Source organism: Coturnix japonica, chromosome 6, assembly GCF_001577835.2.
Source record: "Coturnix japonica isolate 7356 chromosome 6, Coturnix japonica 2.1, whole genome shotgun sequence".
Lineage (NCBI taxonomy): Eukaryota > Metazoa > Chordata > Aves > Galliformes > Phasianidae > Coturnix > Coturnix japonica.
Window position 1 is genome coordinate 12,521,894 of NC_029521.1, and position 16,527 is coordinate 12,538,420.

A 16,527-nucleotide genomic window follows, 5' to 3' on the forward strand; every position below is an offset into this window, starting at 1 on the left:
ATAAAATGTTACTTTCTGGTTTGAAAAGTAGCCAAAAGCTGCAAACAGCCATAAAAGACATGCCAGCTGACCATTCATAAAGCCTAGTGCCATATGTTTTCCTCTCTTCTCTTATATCAAAAAGTGGTTCTTGATTTATGAAAGAATGTAATACCCTGAAGGATACTTTATCTCAGCTGCCATAAATTGGATCTTGGAGAGATGAGATGCAAGTGAGGCAGAATTACCAACTAATGCAATTGGCACTATACAATGCAGCCAGGAGCAGCACCACATACATTCATTTCTATTCTGCAGGAAAATCTTGGTTCCTTGTATTCTTGGAAAAAGCCAATCTGCTCCCCTTGGGCTGGCTTAACTTATCTGCTGTCATTTTTCTCAAGGCAATGCTATTCAAAGAGTTTTCCATTACCGAGCAATTCATCAAGCTGAGGGTTCCTGAAACAGCTGCAAGATTTAGATACTAAGCAGTGATACGGTATATGCCCATGTAAATTCTTATGAAATATAAGATCAAAGTGATGGGAAGTAATGTTGGACAGTCTCAATATGAGATAGAGATCAAAGGAATGTGACATAAAGCTTTGCTATCAAACCTGTTTCCCATCTTTTAGGGGACAGTGGGGTTTTGCACCTGCTCCTTAATAATTTGGTTAAATGAAAGAAAAAATGTGCTCTAGTGTGCTCCTATTTCGTTGGCCACTCTGTTCATGAAAAGTCATAAATCTTGACTTCAGAAGAAAGTTATTCAGTGTTTAAAGAATAGCACTAGACTTGAAAAGATGCTAATGTGCTTTGCTACAATGGAATTAGCAAAGAAAAAGAGAACCAAATGTGGAAATCCAAAATGTACAAGAAGTTACACAGACTGGGGGACAGAAGTTACACAGACTGGGGGACAGAAGTTACTCACACTGGGGAAAGACAGGCTTCCCACCCTGCTGACAATTGATGTTCAGCTCCCAGGGACTTACCAGAGGCACCTCCCTGCCACCATGTCCTCTACGCAGCTCTATCTTAGCCTTACAGACTTGAGACTTACAGCAACATTTGTCACAAATAAAATTAAGCTTTCTTTTCATGCTCAGAATCTCCCACTACCACCTACATTCTCTTAACACAAATAGTGCTGTGTCTTCAGTGCTAGTAAACACATAAAGAGTTATTTAATTTTACAGGGATATTTCATAAACAACCCACACTTTCAGCCCTAGTCTGCTTTCCCAGAGCATCTGTCTACTGTCAATGTTTTGCAAAGGAATGGGAACTGCAAAGATAAAATACTGATCAGATTTCTGAAATGAATACCCAAATTGGCAAGGTGGCAACTCCAGCATCTCAGCAGAGCTATGCAGCATTTGTTCTGAGCTCATTTGCAGCATATGTGTATTTCTGTGCAAATGAACACAGCACATTTTGGGAACATCAGTGATGGGGGCAAACCAAACCTTGAAGAAACTCCCACAGAAAAGCAGTGGTGTAACCCAGGGCTGAACTGGCCCTCCTATTTCCAAACAGTCTACCAAGGACAGCATGGCCTAGGCAGGTGCTCAAGTGTCAAAATAGAAGCAGAATCACTGGGAGCATACATCCTGTGCCCTGCGGGCAAGACGCAGACAAGGAAAGCAGTTGAGTTGTTTGGTGCAAAAAGCAGCTTCCCGGGATTGCTCCAGCCACGGTGTCATTGTGATCAATCCGCATTGGCAAGTATCAGTTTTCCATATGTGTTTCACCTAATGCCGGCTGCCTGCAGGGAGCAGCTCGGGCAGGCTGATGCATGCTTGTTATCGCTGGCGTAAATATCTCTGCCTCGTGATATTATGGCACAAAACAGCTGGACCATTTGAAAATCATTTAAAAAGCACTATAAAATTAGGGCTCCAATGCTCCTACTTTATGACTTTCATGAGCAGCCACTGCCTAGAGAGAAATTATCCTCTTTATTTTCAAGGCTAAAGGTTCTTTTAACATTCATCAAAATCGAAGTGCACCCTTGATAACGCATTGAGCTGTTACTTATCTAGTACAGTCTCTTTACCTTCTGCATAATATCACATTTGAGATCTCAGTTCTTTGTATACAACTCATTTCATTGTGTCTGCTGTTGTTTTCACCAAATGAATTTGCATAGTTTTAGGAGAGGCTGGCTTATGCCCCAAAACATATTTTTGGCATAATTCTTAATTTATATATTTTTAACTTCTAGAACAATAGCTCTGGATGTTTTTGTTACTGATCCTTCTATAAAAAATGGTCAATTACCTCCTTTGGCAATGGCTTTTCACAGACCAATTAAGCACTGTAAGGGAAAGGTTTTCAAGGGCATAAATAGTGCTTAGGTGCATAGCCTGATAGATTCCCCTTTTCTGCCTTTGAAAAATATTTCCCCTATATAAAAAAGTCCTTGATAATTTTTTGTTCATCTATTGTCTCCACAAACAGCTTCTTTGCTAAACTCAGGAAAATGGCAAGCGAAGCAAAGTAAACATAGAGAGTAAGGAGGGAAATCTATTCTTTTTAGAAACAGAAAGGAGCACAGCTGTACTGACCATACATAAAGCTCAGATTTGAAGGTTTCTGCAGGAGACATCAAGTGAAATTCTCAGCCACAAAGGCCGACAGTGGCCCTGCAGCATACGTTCTGTCTTGCAGCTCAGGAAAACCACTTCCTATTGTAGGTTTCTGCAAGAGCCCAGTCACCTCTTTGTCCAGGCATCAAATACAGACTGAAGATAAATATTTAGAAAGCATTTAGAAAGAACCTTAGCATTGTTCTCAGAATTACCTCTTCAGCCAATATTTCATTTTTATTTCCTCTGGGGGTAACAGGCTGCATTTCTGTGCCAAAAGGTGGCATGCTTTCAGATCTCTGCAAACAGGGAAGGCTGCTCCTAATAGGGCATGCTGAGAAAGTGTGTAGCCATGCAGTGGAGTTGTGAAGTCAAGACACAATTCCCTGCAATGGGGAACTGTCACCGGCCAGACAGCAGCCTGTATGTGTGCATGGGAGCCACACCACTGTGCCAACAACTCTGTTAGCAGAGGCAAATGGATTATTTAAATGGTCATCGCCCAGTTTTCTGTTCATCAACTGGATGCTTAAGCTAACAAAGGGATGAGAGGGAGTTATTTGGTAATCACAGTCATTTAGGACCTTAGGATAATACAGCAAACTGGAGTCATGAACAGCAGACCCTCATACAGTCTGCAGTCACTATGGATATAGAAAGTGGGGCAGACATTCAGTAAGCTACAACAAGAAGGCATGTCATCTCTGCAGCACACTTTTCAGTTCCAACAGTCAGCAAGCCACTTGTAGCCTTTCTCCATATGATGGTGCCACAAAGAGAGAAAAGGACCCAGGTGAGCATTTCAGACCAGATTTGGTCTTTTGGGTTAGGTATGATGTAACACTCCATGCATTGCAATTCTTACTTGTGGCAATGATCAAGCGATGGACAGGGAATGAGCAGCAATACAGCACCACAACCATATCTGCCTTGGTTCTGCAGGAGCTTGTGACCTTTTGAGCTCGCTTGAGTTAGTATTCTTTCCCTCTCAGGTATATAGCCCTTACTCAGCAGAAATCTGTGCAAAATCCTTTAGCCCAAGGCTTTCAAATTCCTTGACAGCCCTGAATTTGCTTTTCTTTTAGGGATGAACTACCTGTATTGAATTGCTTCTCAATATTGTCTTCACTCAAAAAAAAGAGAAAGAAAGAAAGACCAAAAAAAAAAAAAAAAGAGGCAAATTAGCATTTAATGTAAAGTCTTCAATACTAAATGGTCAGAGATACCAATAGAGAGTTGTTTCCCCAAATACATACTTGCCTACTAAAACTTCAACATATAGATGGTTTGTGTTTGCTTACCTCAGTTCCAGAGAGTTGAGATATCCTTGAGATCCTCTGACAAAAATGATCAGTTGGTAAAAGTATAGCAAAAGGACCTGGGATGTAGGATGTTCTGGATGCAGCAGCTTCAAAGGTGTCTCACAATCTATTAAATTTACTCATTTTCAGGAAGGATTAATCTAGTTCCAAATAGCAGGGGGTACCCAGTGACAGAGGTGAGCAGCCAAAGGGCAATAGAAAGCCCTGTAAGCTGATAGTGTGCTTGTGGTGTCGCCAGCAGTTCCAGTTGCTATCACTTGTTTTCCTCACAAGATGAAGGTTATTCCTACTGCAAACCACAGAACCAACCTAAGACCAAAGTCTTTTTGACTAATAGAACAATATGAAGAACAATACCTTAAAAAGCCAAGCAGGACCAGAATCCCAAGAGTAGAAGGCACTGGGGTCTGTCTTAGCATCATCTAACAAAACAAGGTTGTTGCTGTCCAGCTAATAGGCATCTGTATCGTCAGCTGTTTTTCCTCAACATCACATCAGTTCAAAGTTCTCTGTCAGCCACGTGGCTGATAGGTCAGTTTCCCCAGGAGAAGAGAGAGGAGGTGTCTGAGCTGACCACTGTTGCTAGTCCTGCAACACCCAGCAGCCCATGTTGCAGCCAGTCTATGTTGCAGCCAGCGCTCAGGCATCTTGTTCATCCAGTGACTGCCCCTCTTCTAGCAGCAAGGTGAGGGTGCTTGCACTGCTTGGGCTCTTATCCTACCATGAGTGGAGGATCTGGGAAAGGAAAGAGAAATTAGTCTGTGACAAGAGAACAAAAGACAAAACAAATCAGCCTGATTTTCACTTGGGCTGATAGCATTATGTGCTGGACACCAAAGGAGCCTGGTTTGTTACAAAAGATTTTGGCATTGGAGCAAATCCAGGCTGAACTGCACTGTGTGTAGGAAGAATGAGCAAAGTTACAGGCTTTTCTTATACAGAAGATCGGCATAGAAAAGGATGCAGTGTAGATCAGTTGATGAATCTGCGCGGGTCAATACCAATTTAATTCATTGAGTACCCTTCACATTTTTCTCCTATCCAGCCACAGCAGTTTCTCCTATGTCACTAACAGCTCTCTCTAACTGCCGACCATGAGTGCGCTATTTTTAAAACACACAAGGTTGCTTTCTTCTGCCATCTTCTGGCAAAATGGAAAAACTACAGTGTTTCAGTACTAGCCCTGCTGCTGAGCTGCTCTGGGGCAAGGGCTGTCAGAAAAGGTGGCATGCAAACCAGAGCAGTTGGCATAATTGGGAAAAAATGTGGTCCTTCTTGCGCACTGAAAGCTTGCCCAACTCCTTCAGCTCTACCAGTTGATGTAGTAGCAGTGCTCTGCTGGTTATCCCAGAACAAAACGTCTGCTTTGTAGTTCCTTGACAAAAGATATCTTTGCTTCCTTTTCTGATAGGCAGGTAATGGTTTTCCTTCCACGGTTGCTTCTTTCTTGCCTCCCAGTGGAAACATCACATGTGATGCCAAAACACGTTACATGATTTTTTTAAATTCTAAAACCAAACACTTTCAAGATCTTGATAAAAATGGGTTCCTGCAATCACAGAGGTTCTTTATGAATGGTTTAGTCTCGATCCTCACTCTTCTGCAACAGCTCTTCTGACATGATATGATGTGGTATGGTATGATAAATTTAAAAAGGAAGAAAAAAAAAGAAGTCCAAAACAACAACAACAAGCCAATTTCACCTTGAAATAAATTCAAAATTCAGAGATAGTAAAAAAAAAAAATACTACCCAGAAAATTCCAGCCTGCCAAGAGAACATAAGAAAAGCTGTTAAAAACACCTGCAAAAATGACTGCTTGGGATGCCAGGCACTGAAAATAAAGAATGGAAATGCTATATATGGTGCATGGATGGCTCCCAGTACCTGAGAATCTCACAGTCCTTAACATATTCCTGCTCACTGAGATTTCTCAGGCAGAGGAGAGCCTTCCCAGAGCTGTGCTGGAGGCACAGAGGTTTGCTTTAGGAAAATGGGCTGAAATGTGCAGCCTGTTCCCCACATGTCTGTTCCAAACAGCCTCCAGAAAGCACAGCTCCCAGTGAAGTCTCCCTGAGCTCTCAGCTCAGCCCTGGGCAGCCATGGGGCTATGCTTTGATGGGAGCTTGGCCTCCCTCCCACCCTGCCAGCTCAGATATCAGCCCGCAGCCCATGCAAAACCTCAGCAAGCTTCACAAAAACAACAGTGTAAAACCTGATGAGTGAGAGGTGGAAAAAGCTCTCCTCAAAATTTCTGGTGCACGGTGGCCCTTGCTCATGGCCTACCTGATGCTGTGAGGCTCTGGGGTATCAGCACTGTGACTTGGGCATGGGGCAGGTCTGTGGTGCATCAGTTAAGCAAAAACCAGCTGCTAAAAATCTAAAGAAAAATTGCTCTACTCCACACCAACAAAGCTCAGAGCTCTACAATTTCCCTGGAAAACAAACAAACAAACAAATAAAAATCTAAAGAAAAATTGCTCTACTCCACACCAACAAAGCTCAGAGCTCTACAATTTCCCTGGAAAACAAACAAACAAACAAACAAAAAACCCAAGTGCCAAAATAGATTTTCCACTGTGGAGTTTTGAAGTCTTTCTGCTCTTAATTCTACTGCAAAGAAACTGCAATGAGTTTGTACAGCTTTGTCAACTTTATCAAAAAGTGCCTTTCTTATATGCAGCCTTTCAAGCGAGGGAGAGCACTTCACTGCTTACAGTAACTGTGCAGGGAGAGACAGGCAGCTGCAAGATACCTCTGCCAAACGACTGAGCAATACGAAAAATCATTGACTTGTGCCTTCAGATATTCTGAAATCTCGAGAGCTTGACAGCACCATCAATTTTGTATTGACAGCAGCAGTCAGACAAAAGTCATTTGAGGAGTAAATCGAGGAGAAGAAAAACATTCCCTAATCCACAGTTATACAAATCCATACTGCCTGCAGAGGAGCTAGTGCTTAGGAGCCTGTTTTAATAGCAGTACATTAACATCTTTGTTTGTCTTTCCTGAAGCTTACAAAGCTTTTTCTCTCCCTCTCAGAATCCAGCCTGTTTGACAATACATACTGAGCCCATAACCAACACCTACTGACAGCCCATGACACCAACAGCATCTTGGTGTGGGGCTGGCAGTGCTGCTGAGCCTTTACCCGTATCAAGGTCACTGCTTCTGCTCTGGATGGAGCTCTGCCCTCCGGCACATGCTGCCCCAGGAAGCTTCTGCCTGAGCACGTCACAAGCCGCAGCCGCTCTGCCCCGCTCCTTACATAAGCTGGGAGTGAAGTTTCTACTATTAGAAACAGTTAGTGGCACGGCAAGCTGGGACACTGCTGATCACAGCACGCAGCACAGGAATGGCTGCTAGCAGTGGGATTACAACTACAGCTATTTTAATTCGGGGAGCAGCATTAGGCAGGTCGAGATGTACCAATAGAAACAGTAGTTTGGAGGTGGTTTCTGGTTTTTGTTTTTAATCCCTATCAGTGGTGCCCTGGACAGCAGTGCTCCAGAAGAGAGCCAAAGGGGAGAACATCACCCCCGGCTTGACAGACATCCACAGCCGAGTTGGAAATTTCGGTAGGAGCCTGTGGAGGGCAGTGCTGTGTTGCTGGGGATAGTGCACAGAATAGCTCAAAGATGCCAGCTGCTAAGGTAATACTTTATTTATTATTTTTTTCTCCTTTGAACCTGGAATCTGCAGATGCCAAAGCTGCCGTCCTACAAGCAGTGAGGATGCCCCATTTCTGCACCTGTCATCTCTATTTGCATACCCTTAGGATGTGGGCAGGTGCTGTTGCCCGAGCCATGCAGCTCTGACAAGGGAGACTGGGGGAAGCAGGATGGAGCTGAGGTCAGCACCGAGTTTCTCCCCCCATGGAAAGATATGGCCTTGGGAACACATGTGGATTGGTTGTTCCTCAGCCCAAAACTCCAGCACCTCTCCAGCAGCTGATCCCCTCCAGCCCACTACAGAGAAGCTGCTGAGCTCCACCAAAAAAGCCAGCCATAAACAGAGGTATCAGGCAAGGCAGAGCAATGGAAGAGTGCTAAGGCTTGGGCTCTCCCCAGCCAGCCAAGCAGCACTGCAGTGTGGGGCAGGGGGTCCTGCAGCTGGCAGAGCCATGGCTACAGTGAGGGCTGCATGTGCCAGAGCCCTCTGTCTGGCATCTTCCCCAAGTCATAAATTCTCTTAAAAAAACCAACCAACAAACAAACAAACAAAAAAACTCCCAGAAAATAAAACAAAAAATATCAGGCAGCATAATCTTAATTATACATTCTGCTTTTCTCTTCACTCCGAAATAATGGAAATGGCATTAACATAGTGCTGCACTGAGTACATACCCATGCGGGGGCCAAGGGACTGCCTCTGCTTTCCACAAGGCAGGGGCACAGCCTCTGGCAAAGCAGAGCAGGGCTTAAGCAGTGAGCAGGAGCAATGAACTTCTACTGTTCCCTGCTGCTTGAGCGTGGGCAAAATAAAAGACCATAATATATGATGCAGTCAGCCAAGAAAGCAATATTGCTCTGCCATGTGCACACTCTATACTGAGACGCGTCCAGGATCTCATTTCAAAATTCCCATAGGTGCCTCATTTAAACCATCAGCCATAACCTGCTTCTCATTTTCAATACCACTTGGTATTAGAGCTGCAGTGAACTGCTGGTGAGAGATTCTAATTCCTGCAAACAAGCCCCTGTAGGCTTGCAAGGAAAACAGAGAGTTCCCCTCTCAGTTGCCTGCTAGGCTCCCATCTGGCTGTTTTAACACTGCTATTGCTTTTAAATGCGCCTGTTTCTGCACACAAGGCTTTCAGTTCTACCTCAAGAGACTCCAGGATTCTCTTAGCATCAGATTTTGGCCAAAATGCAGAAACATAGATTGGGTCTTCTTAACAAAAAGGAAGATCAGGTTTCAAATTACAGTATCTGAAAGATTAATTTCACTCACATGATCATTTCCCTGTGAACTACACTTCTTTCCATCTGGATTTTTCCATCAGGAAGACAAAGAGCCATAGTGTGAAGCACTACCTGTGAGAGGAGAGCAAGGAGGGGAAAAGATGACTGCAGAGTAGCTTGATCAGAGAAAAGGGATGGAAAAACAGGATAGACAGCAATTTAAAATGCTTCAGCAGGCCTATTTTTGTTTGTTTTTCATATGAATTATATTCTGATCTCATGCTTTGGTATTGCAAACCACCTAACTCGCTGGGTTTTGTTTCAGTGAGTTCAGGACATTTGGATGCAGGAGTTTTCAGGGTCATGTTACTGTTACCCAGTGTTTGCCTTATCATGGCAACCACAGGTCCACCCCAAACCAGCATTCTTGCTGTTCCTGAGGCCACAACCGACTCGTGTCACTGAAAGACACCTGTCACTCCCCAGGCTGTCACTATAGCTACCAGCCTTGCCAGCCTATCCCAGCCTTGCCAGCTGGGAAGGTGCAGGGAATATGGTGGTGGTGGGACAGGATGTGGGGCCCAGCTGCTGCCCTGTGGTGGGCTCCTCTTGGGAATTGGAATAGTTCCACTTCTGCAGTTCAGTTTTAGCCTTAGAAGGCATGGCAATACTACAGCAAAATGGCAGCAGGCTTTTCCCATGCTGCAGGAGTGAAAATGAAAGATAGTGTGTGTGTTTAATTATACAAAACAAAAGTAATTTTTTAATAGAAAAAAAAAAAAAGGGGGGTGGGGTGGGGTGGAACGGCCTTTTTTTTCCTTTTGAGATACCAAAATGAACTATATCAAATCCTCAATATCAGAGGGTTTCTTTTTCTCTTTTTTTTCTTCTTTTTTCTCCCCCCTCCCTCCCAGAATTTTGATGTTTTCTTAGGCTGGAATCTGCAAGTCCAACAAAAATCTATTAAATGCTTTGGACAATTCAAGTCAGTGGAAGCTGTGCATATTTTTTTCTTTGCCAGTAAAAAAACCTGCATTAGAAAATGGCTTTTTTTTTTTTTTTTCTAGTGCTGGGATTAAAAACAAACAACAGAAAAATCCCTTACAGACTGAACTACTCAAGCAGCAGTATAACATTAGTTGAGATACAAACCTCTGCAAGAAGCACAGCTGAAGTGCAGAACCCAGCAAGACCTGTCAGGGTGCACCCTGTTGCTCGGATGCTTGGTGACTGATGGTTAACTTCAGAAGGGTTTCAAAGTGTTTGCCTCCTTGCCTTCTCCCCATGAAGAAAGGAGGTTAATCCACCTGGATTGCCTTCAGGAGCTCTATCCATTCTCAAGTGTCTCTAGTACGTAGGGGAAAAAAAGACAGAAACACAGAATATAATGAGATGGCCTTAGGTACTTCCAGGCTGCAGCTCCAAAAGAGAAGCAATCCTCTCTAATTTGCATGGACTAGACCTCTGCAGAAGGCATTAGTGACCTTGAAAGACAGATTTTTCCACCCATCACAGAGGATCCTGCCATCCTGCTGTCTGTTTCCACTCAGAGCAGCTTCTCTGAGCCACATGGAAGGGGAAGCATAGAGAAATGTGATCTGTGACAGCACTTTTGCTAACTTTGCAGTATCTCAAAGTAGAAGGGGGCAGGGAGGAAACCCTGAGCTAAGTCCCTGGTCCTCAATTAAAAAATTCATATTACTTTTCTCATTAGTCCAATCACCTGGTATAGTTATTTCCAAGTTTCTCCTGAAGGCCCCACGGAGTAATTCAGTTTCAAGGCCAGCACAGCAGGGAGAGAGCAGAGTGGCTGGGAGGAGCCATGCTGCGCATTGACATGAGGAGCTCACTTCTCTGGAATTAGTCATGGGAAGCAAATCATGCTAATGTGTTTCAGGGGAAGAGGACTGCTGTATGAAAGAGATCTCTGTTACAAAGCCCCTTGCTGGCTGCAGTGGCTGGAGTCACTTGCTGAGTTCCACCATTACCAAAAGGTCTCAGCTCTAGCAGGTCAAGAGAACCACTTCAAAGTCAGGCCCAGAACAAGAGGCTTGGCAATATCATCTCTTTTTCTCTCTTCATTGCCTTAACAAGCTGACATAATACAACAGAAGTTAAAAGCAATGAGGGCTACAACAACTGAAAGCATAGGAACCATCTGCTTACCTTCACAGCTTCAGCTTTTTAATACCTGCAGTGACTGAGACTCATCCACCCTCCTTGAAAAATAGCCCATGGCCTTCTGAATCTCCTGATGTAGAACCTCTGTTATCCTTTTCTTGCTTTCCTTCTACTGCTTCAGCTTAATGTTCTGTGCTAGTGGAAGTACAAACAGATCACAGTGATAATGACAGTAGCTCTTGAGCACAGGGCACGACTACTGCAAGGCAGTAAGATTTGTAAGGTAACAACACCTTTTTTAGGGGGCTATTCTTCATGCTAATCTGTGCTGGAAGTGTAGCATAATCTTTTACAAAAGCTCTTGGTGTTCTGTACCCTGAAAAAATGGTAGGCTTTTATCCATATGCTCCTTCTCTACTTTCCTGAATTACTCAAATTTAGTTCTCTTCCTTCATCATGAAAGGTAAAACCAGTCAATGTTTTTCCATCCCTCCCACAATTTTTTTTTCTGTGCTTTTCGTATTTTGCTTATTAAGTAGTTACCCTAGGGAGACTCCCTTTATATTGGAATGCACAAAAAGCTGTAACTGCTTTTAACATCTGTGGGGAGGAGGAAAAAGAGGGCAGCAGGGGAAGAAAGCCACAGAAATATATGTGGTGTGATCAATGTTATGCCTTGCATCACTGTACTAATCTTCCTATAAGCATTCTTGCTTGTGCCCCACATCAGCCTACACTCTTTAAAACAAGGTACTCAGCTGTTAGGACAAAGTCATTGGTAGTGCTTTATGAGTGACGTCCATCTGACTGATGCTGCAGTGGGGCAAGGGACAGATTAGATGGCTTCTAAAGGTGTACCAGGGACTTCCAAGAATTGCTGAGAAAATAAACCAAAACTCTAGACTGAGGCATTCAGGTATTACAGCGCAAGCTGACATCACTTAACCTTTTGCAGAACAAGCGCAGGCCACCCACCTCACAATGGGAACAAGTTCTCATGTGGCTCCCACACTGACTATGGCTTTAGTACCAACAAACAACCAAACAAACCTCATCCATGTTCTCTGGAGGCTAGAACAGCAATTCCAGACAATGAGATCCTGGCAGGAGGAATGTTCCTGAAGTCTCAGGGAAGGGCTTCCTTGGATGTCTTTGAACTCTTGCTCTTGATGGTGTTCTGCCTCTGTCTGGACTGAACCTCCTGGGTTCAGGAGGAAGGAGCAGGAAACAGTGTCGCAAAAGGGGCCCACATATTCCACTGCAGGATCTGTAAAAGAGCAAAGCAGTCCTAGATGGGATTTTTAACATGGCAACAAAGACAGGACTTTCTGCTTTATAATTTTCTTAAATTCAGATGTTCTTTCTTCTTCACATCCCAGGTAAGTGTCCTCTCCTTCAGATGAGAGAAATGGCCTCTCTTTGGAGGCAAAATAGCTATCATATTATTTATACAAAGTGGAACAGCTCCCAGAAGAGAAGCTGAGGAGGACAAGACACAAGCATACCAGTATAGATGAGGAATATTCACCTGAGATACAGGAAAAAATGGCTCCAATTTCTATTTATAGGCATATATGCATGTACACTTGTGTATGTGTATAAATGCATCCTTATAAATGAAAGAATAGTTACACACACCTAGGGCATTTTATTTATGTTTTTTTATATTTTGGGCCCACCCAAACCCCCCCCCCTCCACCAAAACCTATTCTTCTTGTTCTTTGGAAAATTATTTTGTGCGTTTTTTCTTAATAGGACATCCTAGCATTCCCACCTTGGCCCTAGAGGCCTTGTGAGCCAGTCCAATGTCTTGTTCATTCAAAAACCTGCAGTTCTAGCTAACAAGAAGTGAGTGTGTGCAAACACTTCTGTAACTCTCCAGCATAAAATACTGGACCTTTCCCGTATTACACTCATCAGCACTGCAGTAACAGCAATAATACCTGCACCTATGAGGGTCAGTCAGCACTGTGTTGGAGTGGCACGAGACATTTTTTTTCAACAGCCTTACTTGACAAGAAATTAAATCATATCGTCTTATGCTGCTGCTCTCTCAGGGGATGAATTACACGCCTGTAGAGTTGTACCACAGAGTCAGCCCTGCTCTCTGGATGCCTTCAGCAACACCTGCAGGCCCTACTGCACACACCAGTTATAATAATGTAATGCTGTTTGGAGGGTAATGAGCATGACTGCTTCATGGGGAATATTATTTCTGTATGAAATAATTCCTCTTAATTCATTTCAGAAAAGCTGTCTCTGATACAACCTGAGTGTGTGCAAGAGAGGAGCAAGATGCTTCACACCAGAGACAATTCCTTTCCAAGCAGCAGCGCAGGGGGCACAGCATTCTACAAAACACCATCACTAGCAGACCTCCAGCGACTGATGTGGTTAAAAGGAGGGTCTGATAACCATGTGGACCAAGTCTGGCCAAATATTTACCTGGGAGATGCGTAAGAACATATGGTCCTATTATTAAGATGTTATTGGACTCTGGGAGGAGGAGGAAGGGAAGTGGTACACCGGGGACCAGTTATTGGGTCTGCAGGAATGTTTTTACAATGCAAGTTTCCAAAACTGATAACACAAGGTGTTTAAATGTCATGAAAAACATGATGGACAAAAGGGTAATTTATAGTCTGCTTGAGGGCTTTTTTTTTTTCTGTATTCCGTGGGGCACAACAGATTTTGGTGAGGTAAGAAGTATCCGTATTGTAGCCAAAAGTCTTTAAAGAACTCATCCTAAAGTGGTGTCAACTGAGAGAAATGTTACCTACCCTGGAAACTGCTCTGAGGCAGCAGACAAGATCACAGCAGCACAGTAGCCCTCAGAGTCAGACACAGGGCTGGCAGGATCAGGAGCCAGGTGGAGGGTGACCCAAATGAGTTATGTAGCACAGATTATGGCATTCCAAATCCAAACATGCTTTCCAAGATAGTAAAATTGAAAATACTGAATAAGAATTTCTCTGCTGGGAGACATGTTCACCTAATAGCATCCCACAGGCAAGCTTGTGTTCATGCTGCTTCCCATACTACCATTTTCAGTCAGTCTTTGCACAAGACTGTAGACCAGGTGCCTCACTGTAAGCAAGCTGCAATCCCTGCATCCTTCTCCAGAGGGAGCAGGTCCTAACATTAAATGGTGTTGTTTTAGCAGAATGTTAGGCATGATGCCAATGAACCTTCATGTCTTCCAACAGGTGGGCAGCTCGGAGTCTAACTACTATTCAAAGTCTCAACATAACTCATATCCTTAATGCAGCAGATGGGCCATATAACATCAACACAGGAGCCAAATATTACAAAGATCTGCAAATAGAGTACTTTGGAATAGAAGCATTTGATGATCCTTCCTTTGATTTAAGTATCTTCTTCTACGATGCTGCCAATTTCATAGGCAAAGCCTTAAACACTTCAGGAGGTAAGAGGGAGGCACTGAGAAGCTTTGGGAGGAAGTTTCACATGAGTCAAATGGTTTCTGCATGCACTAGCAGCAAAACTCAGGCTGAGCATAGTATTTGAGGATGTGGGCATGGAGGGGAGAGGTTGAGAGGCTGAGAGGCTGCTCCAGGCATGGCAGGAACCAAGCTGTGACCAGGCTCTGGGAAGCCAGGCAGGGCAGCTGCACCAGCCCAGGGGCCAACACCAGGAGTGGAGCATGGGGGCAAGATTATAGCACTGCAGGGCTTTTACCCTGCTGAAATTGCCTTCTGGCACAGTCTGAGGGTCTGCCCTTGCATCCCAGACAGGCTCCAGCCTGGGGACACTGGGCCTGCATGGCATGACAGCTCTGCTCCCACTCCCTGCCAGCACCTGCAAGTGCTGGCTGAAACGCTTCACATGCCTAAATGCTTCACAACTGGAGCCTGGGCCGGGTGTCCATTAAAGCTAGAGAAGCAGCACAAGTTAATGAAGTAAGTCAAAAGCTATGAGTCTGACCCGCAGCCTGCTGAATTTTTGTCAGCAGAGTTTGGATTATGGCCTAGTTATCATAATTTCCATTTGTTCCAGAGTTTGCTCTGACTCCGACTGGCTGCAAGATCTTACTGCTTTCACTCGAAGTGCTTTATTAAATCCCTAGTTATAGCTCACACTGGGCTGCTGAGACACAGTAAATTATGAGACCGTTTTTACAGGCAGACTGTCCTAAAGAGTTTATGGAACTTGTCAATGATCACAGTCAGGGCTGGGCCAAAGTTTTCTGCCAAAACCATTTCTTTTTTCCACAGAAAATTACACTAATGAGTTTTGTCACAGAAAGCTTCTCCTCTGACAGGAAAAATAAATAAATAATAAAATTAAATATTTTAATCTGGAAACAAATACCTGAGAACCCAGAAGGCTTGGATGAGAACTAGATTGGGGGCAGAGAATCTAGCCTAGGTTCCTTTGCCCCACTCTGCTGCATAGTGAGAGCTTTCCTATAGCATGATGGCCAGTAGGTCCCCAAGGATCTGGCTTCATCAGCTGCAAAAGCTTCCTGGAGCTACACAGCAGTCTCCATGCGAGTGGGCAGCAGTTCTTTGAAGAATATGCCAGTTTCTGAAATTTAGTCTCCTGCCTCAAACCAACCACCCCAGTTTCCACAGCACTCTTTCCACGTTATATGAAGAAAAAAAAGTCCACCATTCAATAGCTTCTGTCAGGGCAGGGCATTCATAATGTTCAATTTACAAAACAGAACTTCAGTGCCTAGGTCCCTTTTCTCTGGAGCTAATAGAGCTTCAAGATAAGCTATGCTAACTGCATTTTCTTTGATGACTATTGAGAGGCCTAAACTAGATGCAAGTGCTCAGTGTGAAATACCACCTTGCCTGAGATCTACAGCACAATCTCAGGCCCTTCACAAATAAATGAGTATGTACCAGTCATCACGGCTGTCCTACCAGCTTGTTTCTGGCAGTATTTGTCCCCCTGCATTCCTCTCTCTTCTGAAATGCCTCAGCCTGCTCACCTTGCTGCATCTCTTCCTTTTGCAGGTAAAGTGTTTGTTCACTGTGCCATGGGGGTGAGCCGCTCTGCAACGTTAGTGCTTGCCTTTTTGATGATCCATGAAAACATGACGCTCGTGGACGCTCTGAAAACGGTGGGTTCTCACAGAGACATCTGCCCAAACACAGGGTTCCTCAGCCAGCTGCGAGAACTGGACATTAAATTAAGTGAAGAGAGGAAAGGAATCAGAGAACCTGCTAGCAAAGCACTGTAAAACAGCATCACTAAAAGAGAGAGGACAAAGCATTACTTGAATTTCCTGGATCTCTTTGAAATGAATTGCATTTGCAAACTAAGGATATAAGTTTAAGGTACACTAATTGCATGTACTAAAAATACATTTCACCTGACCTTCTGGGTTTGCAGAGCCACCTTAGCTTACACTTACTGTTGGTTGTATATTTTATCCTTCCCTCTCCACCTTAAAACATTGCTCTCTGTTGGTTAAAAAAAAAAGATATCAGGTTCCACTTCAGAAATAGCTGCATTTCAGCAATGAGTGAAGCTCATATCACTTTATGAAGTGTTAGGCCATTTGAGGTGAAAGATGCTGAATTATTTATGCTACAATAATGCTTAGAAGTTTTCTTACGAATCAGCCGCCCCCCATCCC

At 43.8% G+C, this 16,527-nt stretch overlaps 1 protein-coding gene across 3 annotated transcripts; it reads left to right on the top strand.

The window, feature by feature from the left end:
• Window positions 1-1,584: 1,584 nt before the first annotated feature.
• On the top strand, window positions 1,585-16,210 carry LOC107315830 (dual specificity protein phosphatase 13-like). 3 transcript variants are annotated; one of them, XM_015866629.2, is made up of 4 exons: window positions 1,585-1,703; window positions 13,165-13,372; window positions 14,123-14,343; window positions 15,902-16,210. In XM_015866629.2, the coding sequence occupies exons 2-4, from the start codon at window positions 13,212-13,214 to the stop codon at window positions 16,126-16,128; spliced, it is 609 nt and encodes a 202-aa protein (XP_015722115.1). In that variant the 5' UTR covers window positions 1,585-1,703; window positions 13,165-13,211; the 3' UTR covers window positions 16,129-16,210. The 3 variants fall into 3 exon arrangements, with proteins under 3 accessions (XP_015722115.1, XP_015722114.1, XP_015722113.1); XM_015866628.2 differs by lacking the exon at window positions 1,585-1,703 and adding an exon at window positions 7,184-7,544; XM_015866627.2 differs by lacking the exon at window positions 1,585-1,703 and adding an exon at window positions 10,466-12,295.
• The last annotated feature ends 317 nt before the right edge of the window (window positions 16,211-16,527 follow it).

What these genes read in the sequence shown, in the direction of transcription:
- LOC107315830 (XM_015866627.2), top strand. Translation starts at nt 12,271, where the DNA reads ATGTTCTTTCTTCTTCACATCCCAG. An exon ending in CTTTCTTCTTCACATCCCAG is followed by an intron (nt 12,296 to 13,164) that starts GTAAGTGTCCTC and finishes AATTCATTTCAG; the next exon opens with AAAAGCTGTCTCTGATACAA. An exon ending in AGCCTTAAACACTTCAGGAG is followed by an intron (nt 14,344 to 15,901) that starts GTAAGAGGGAGG and finishes TTCCTTTTGCAG; the next exon opens with GTAAAGTGTTTGTTCACTGT.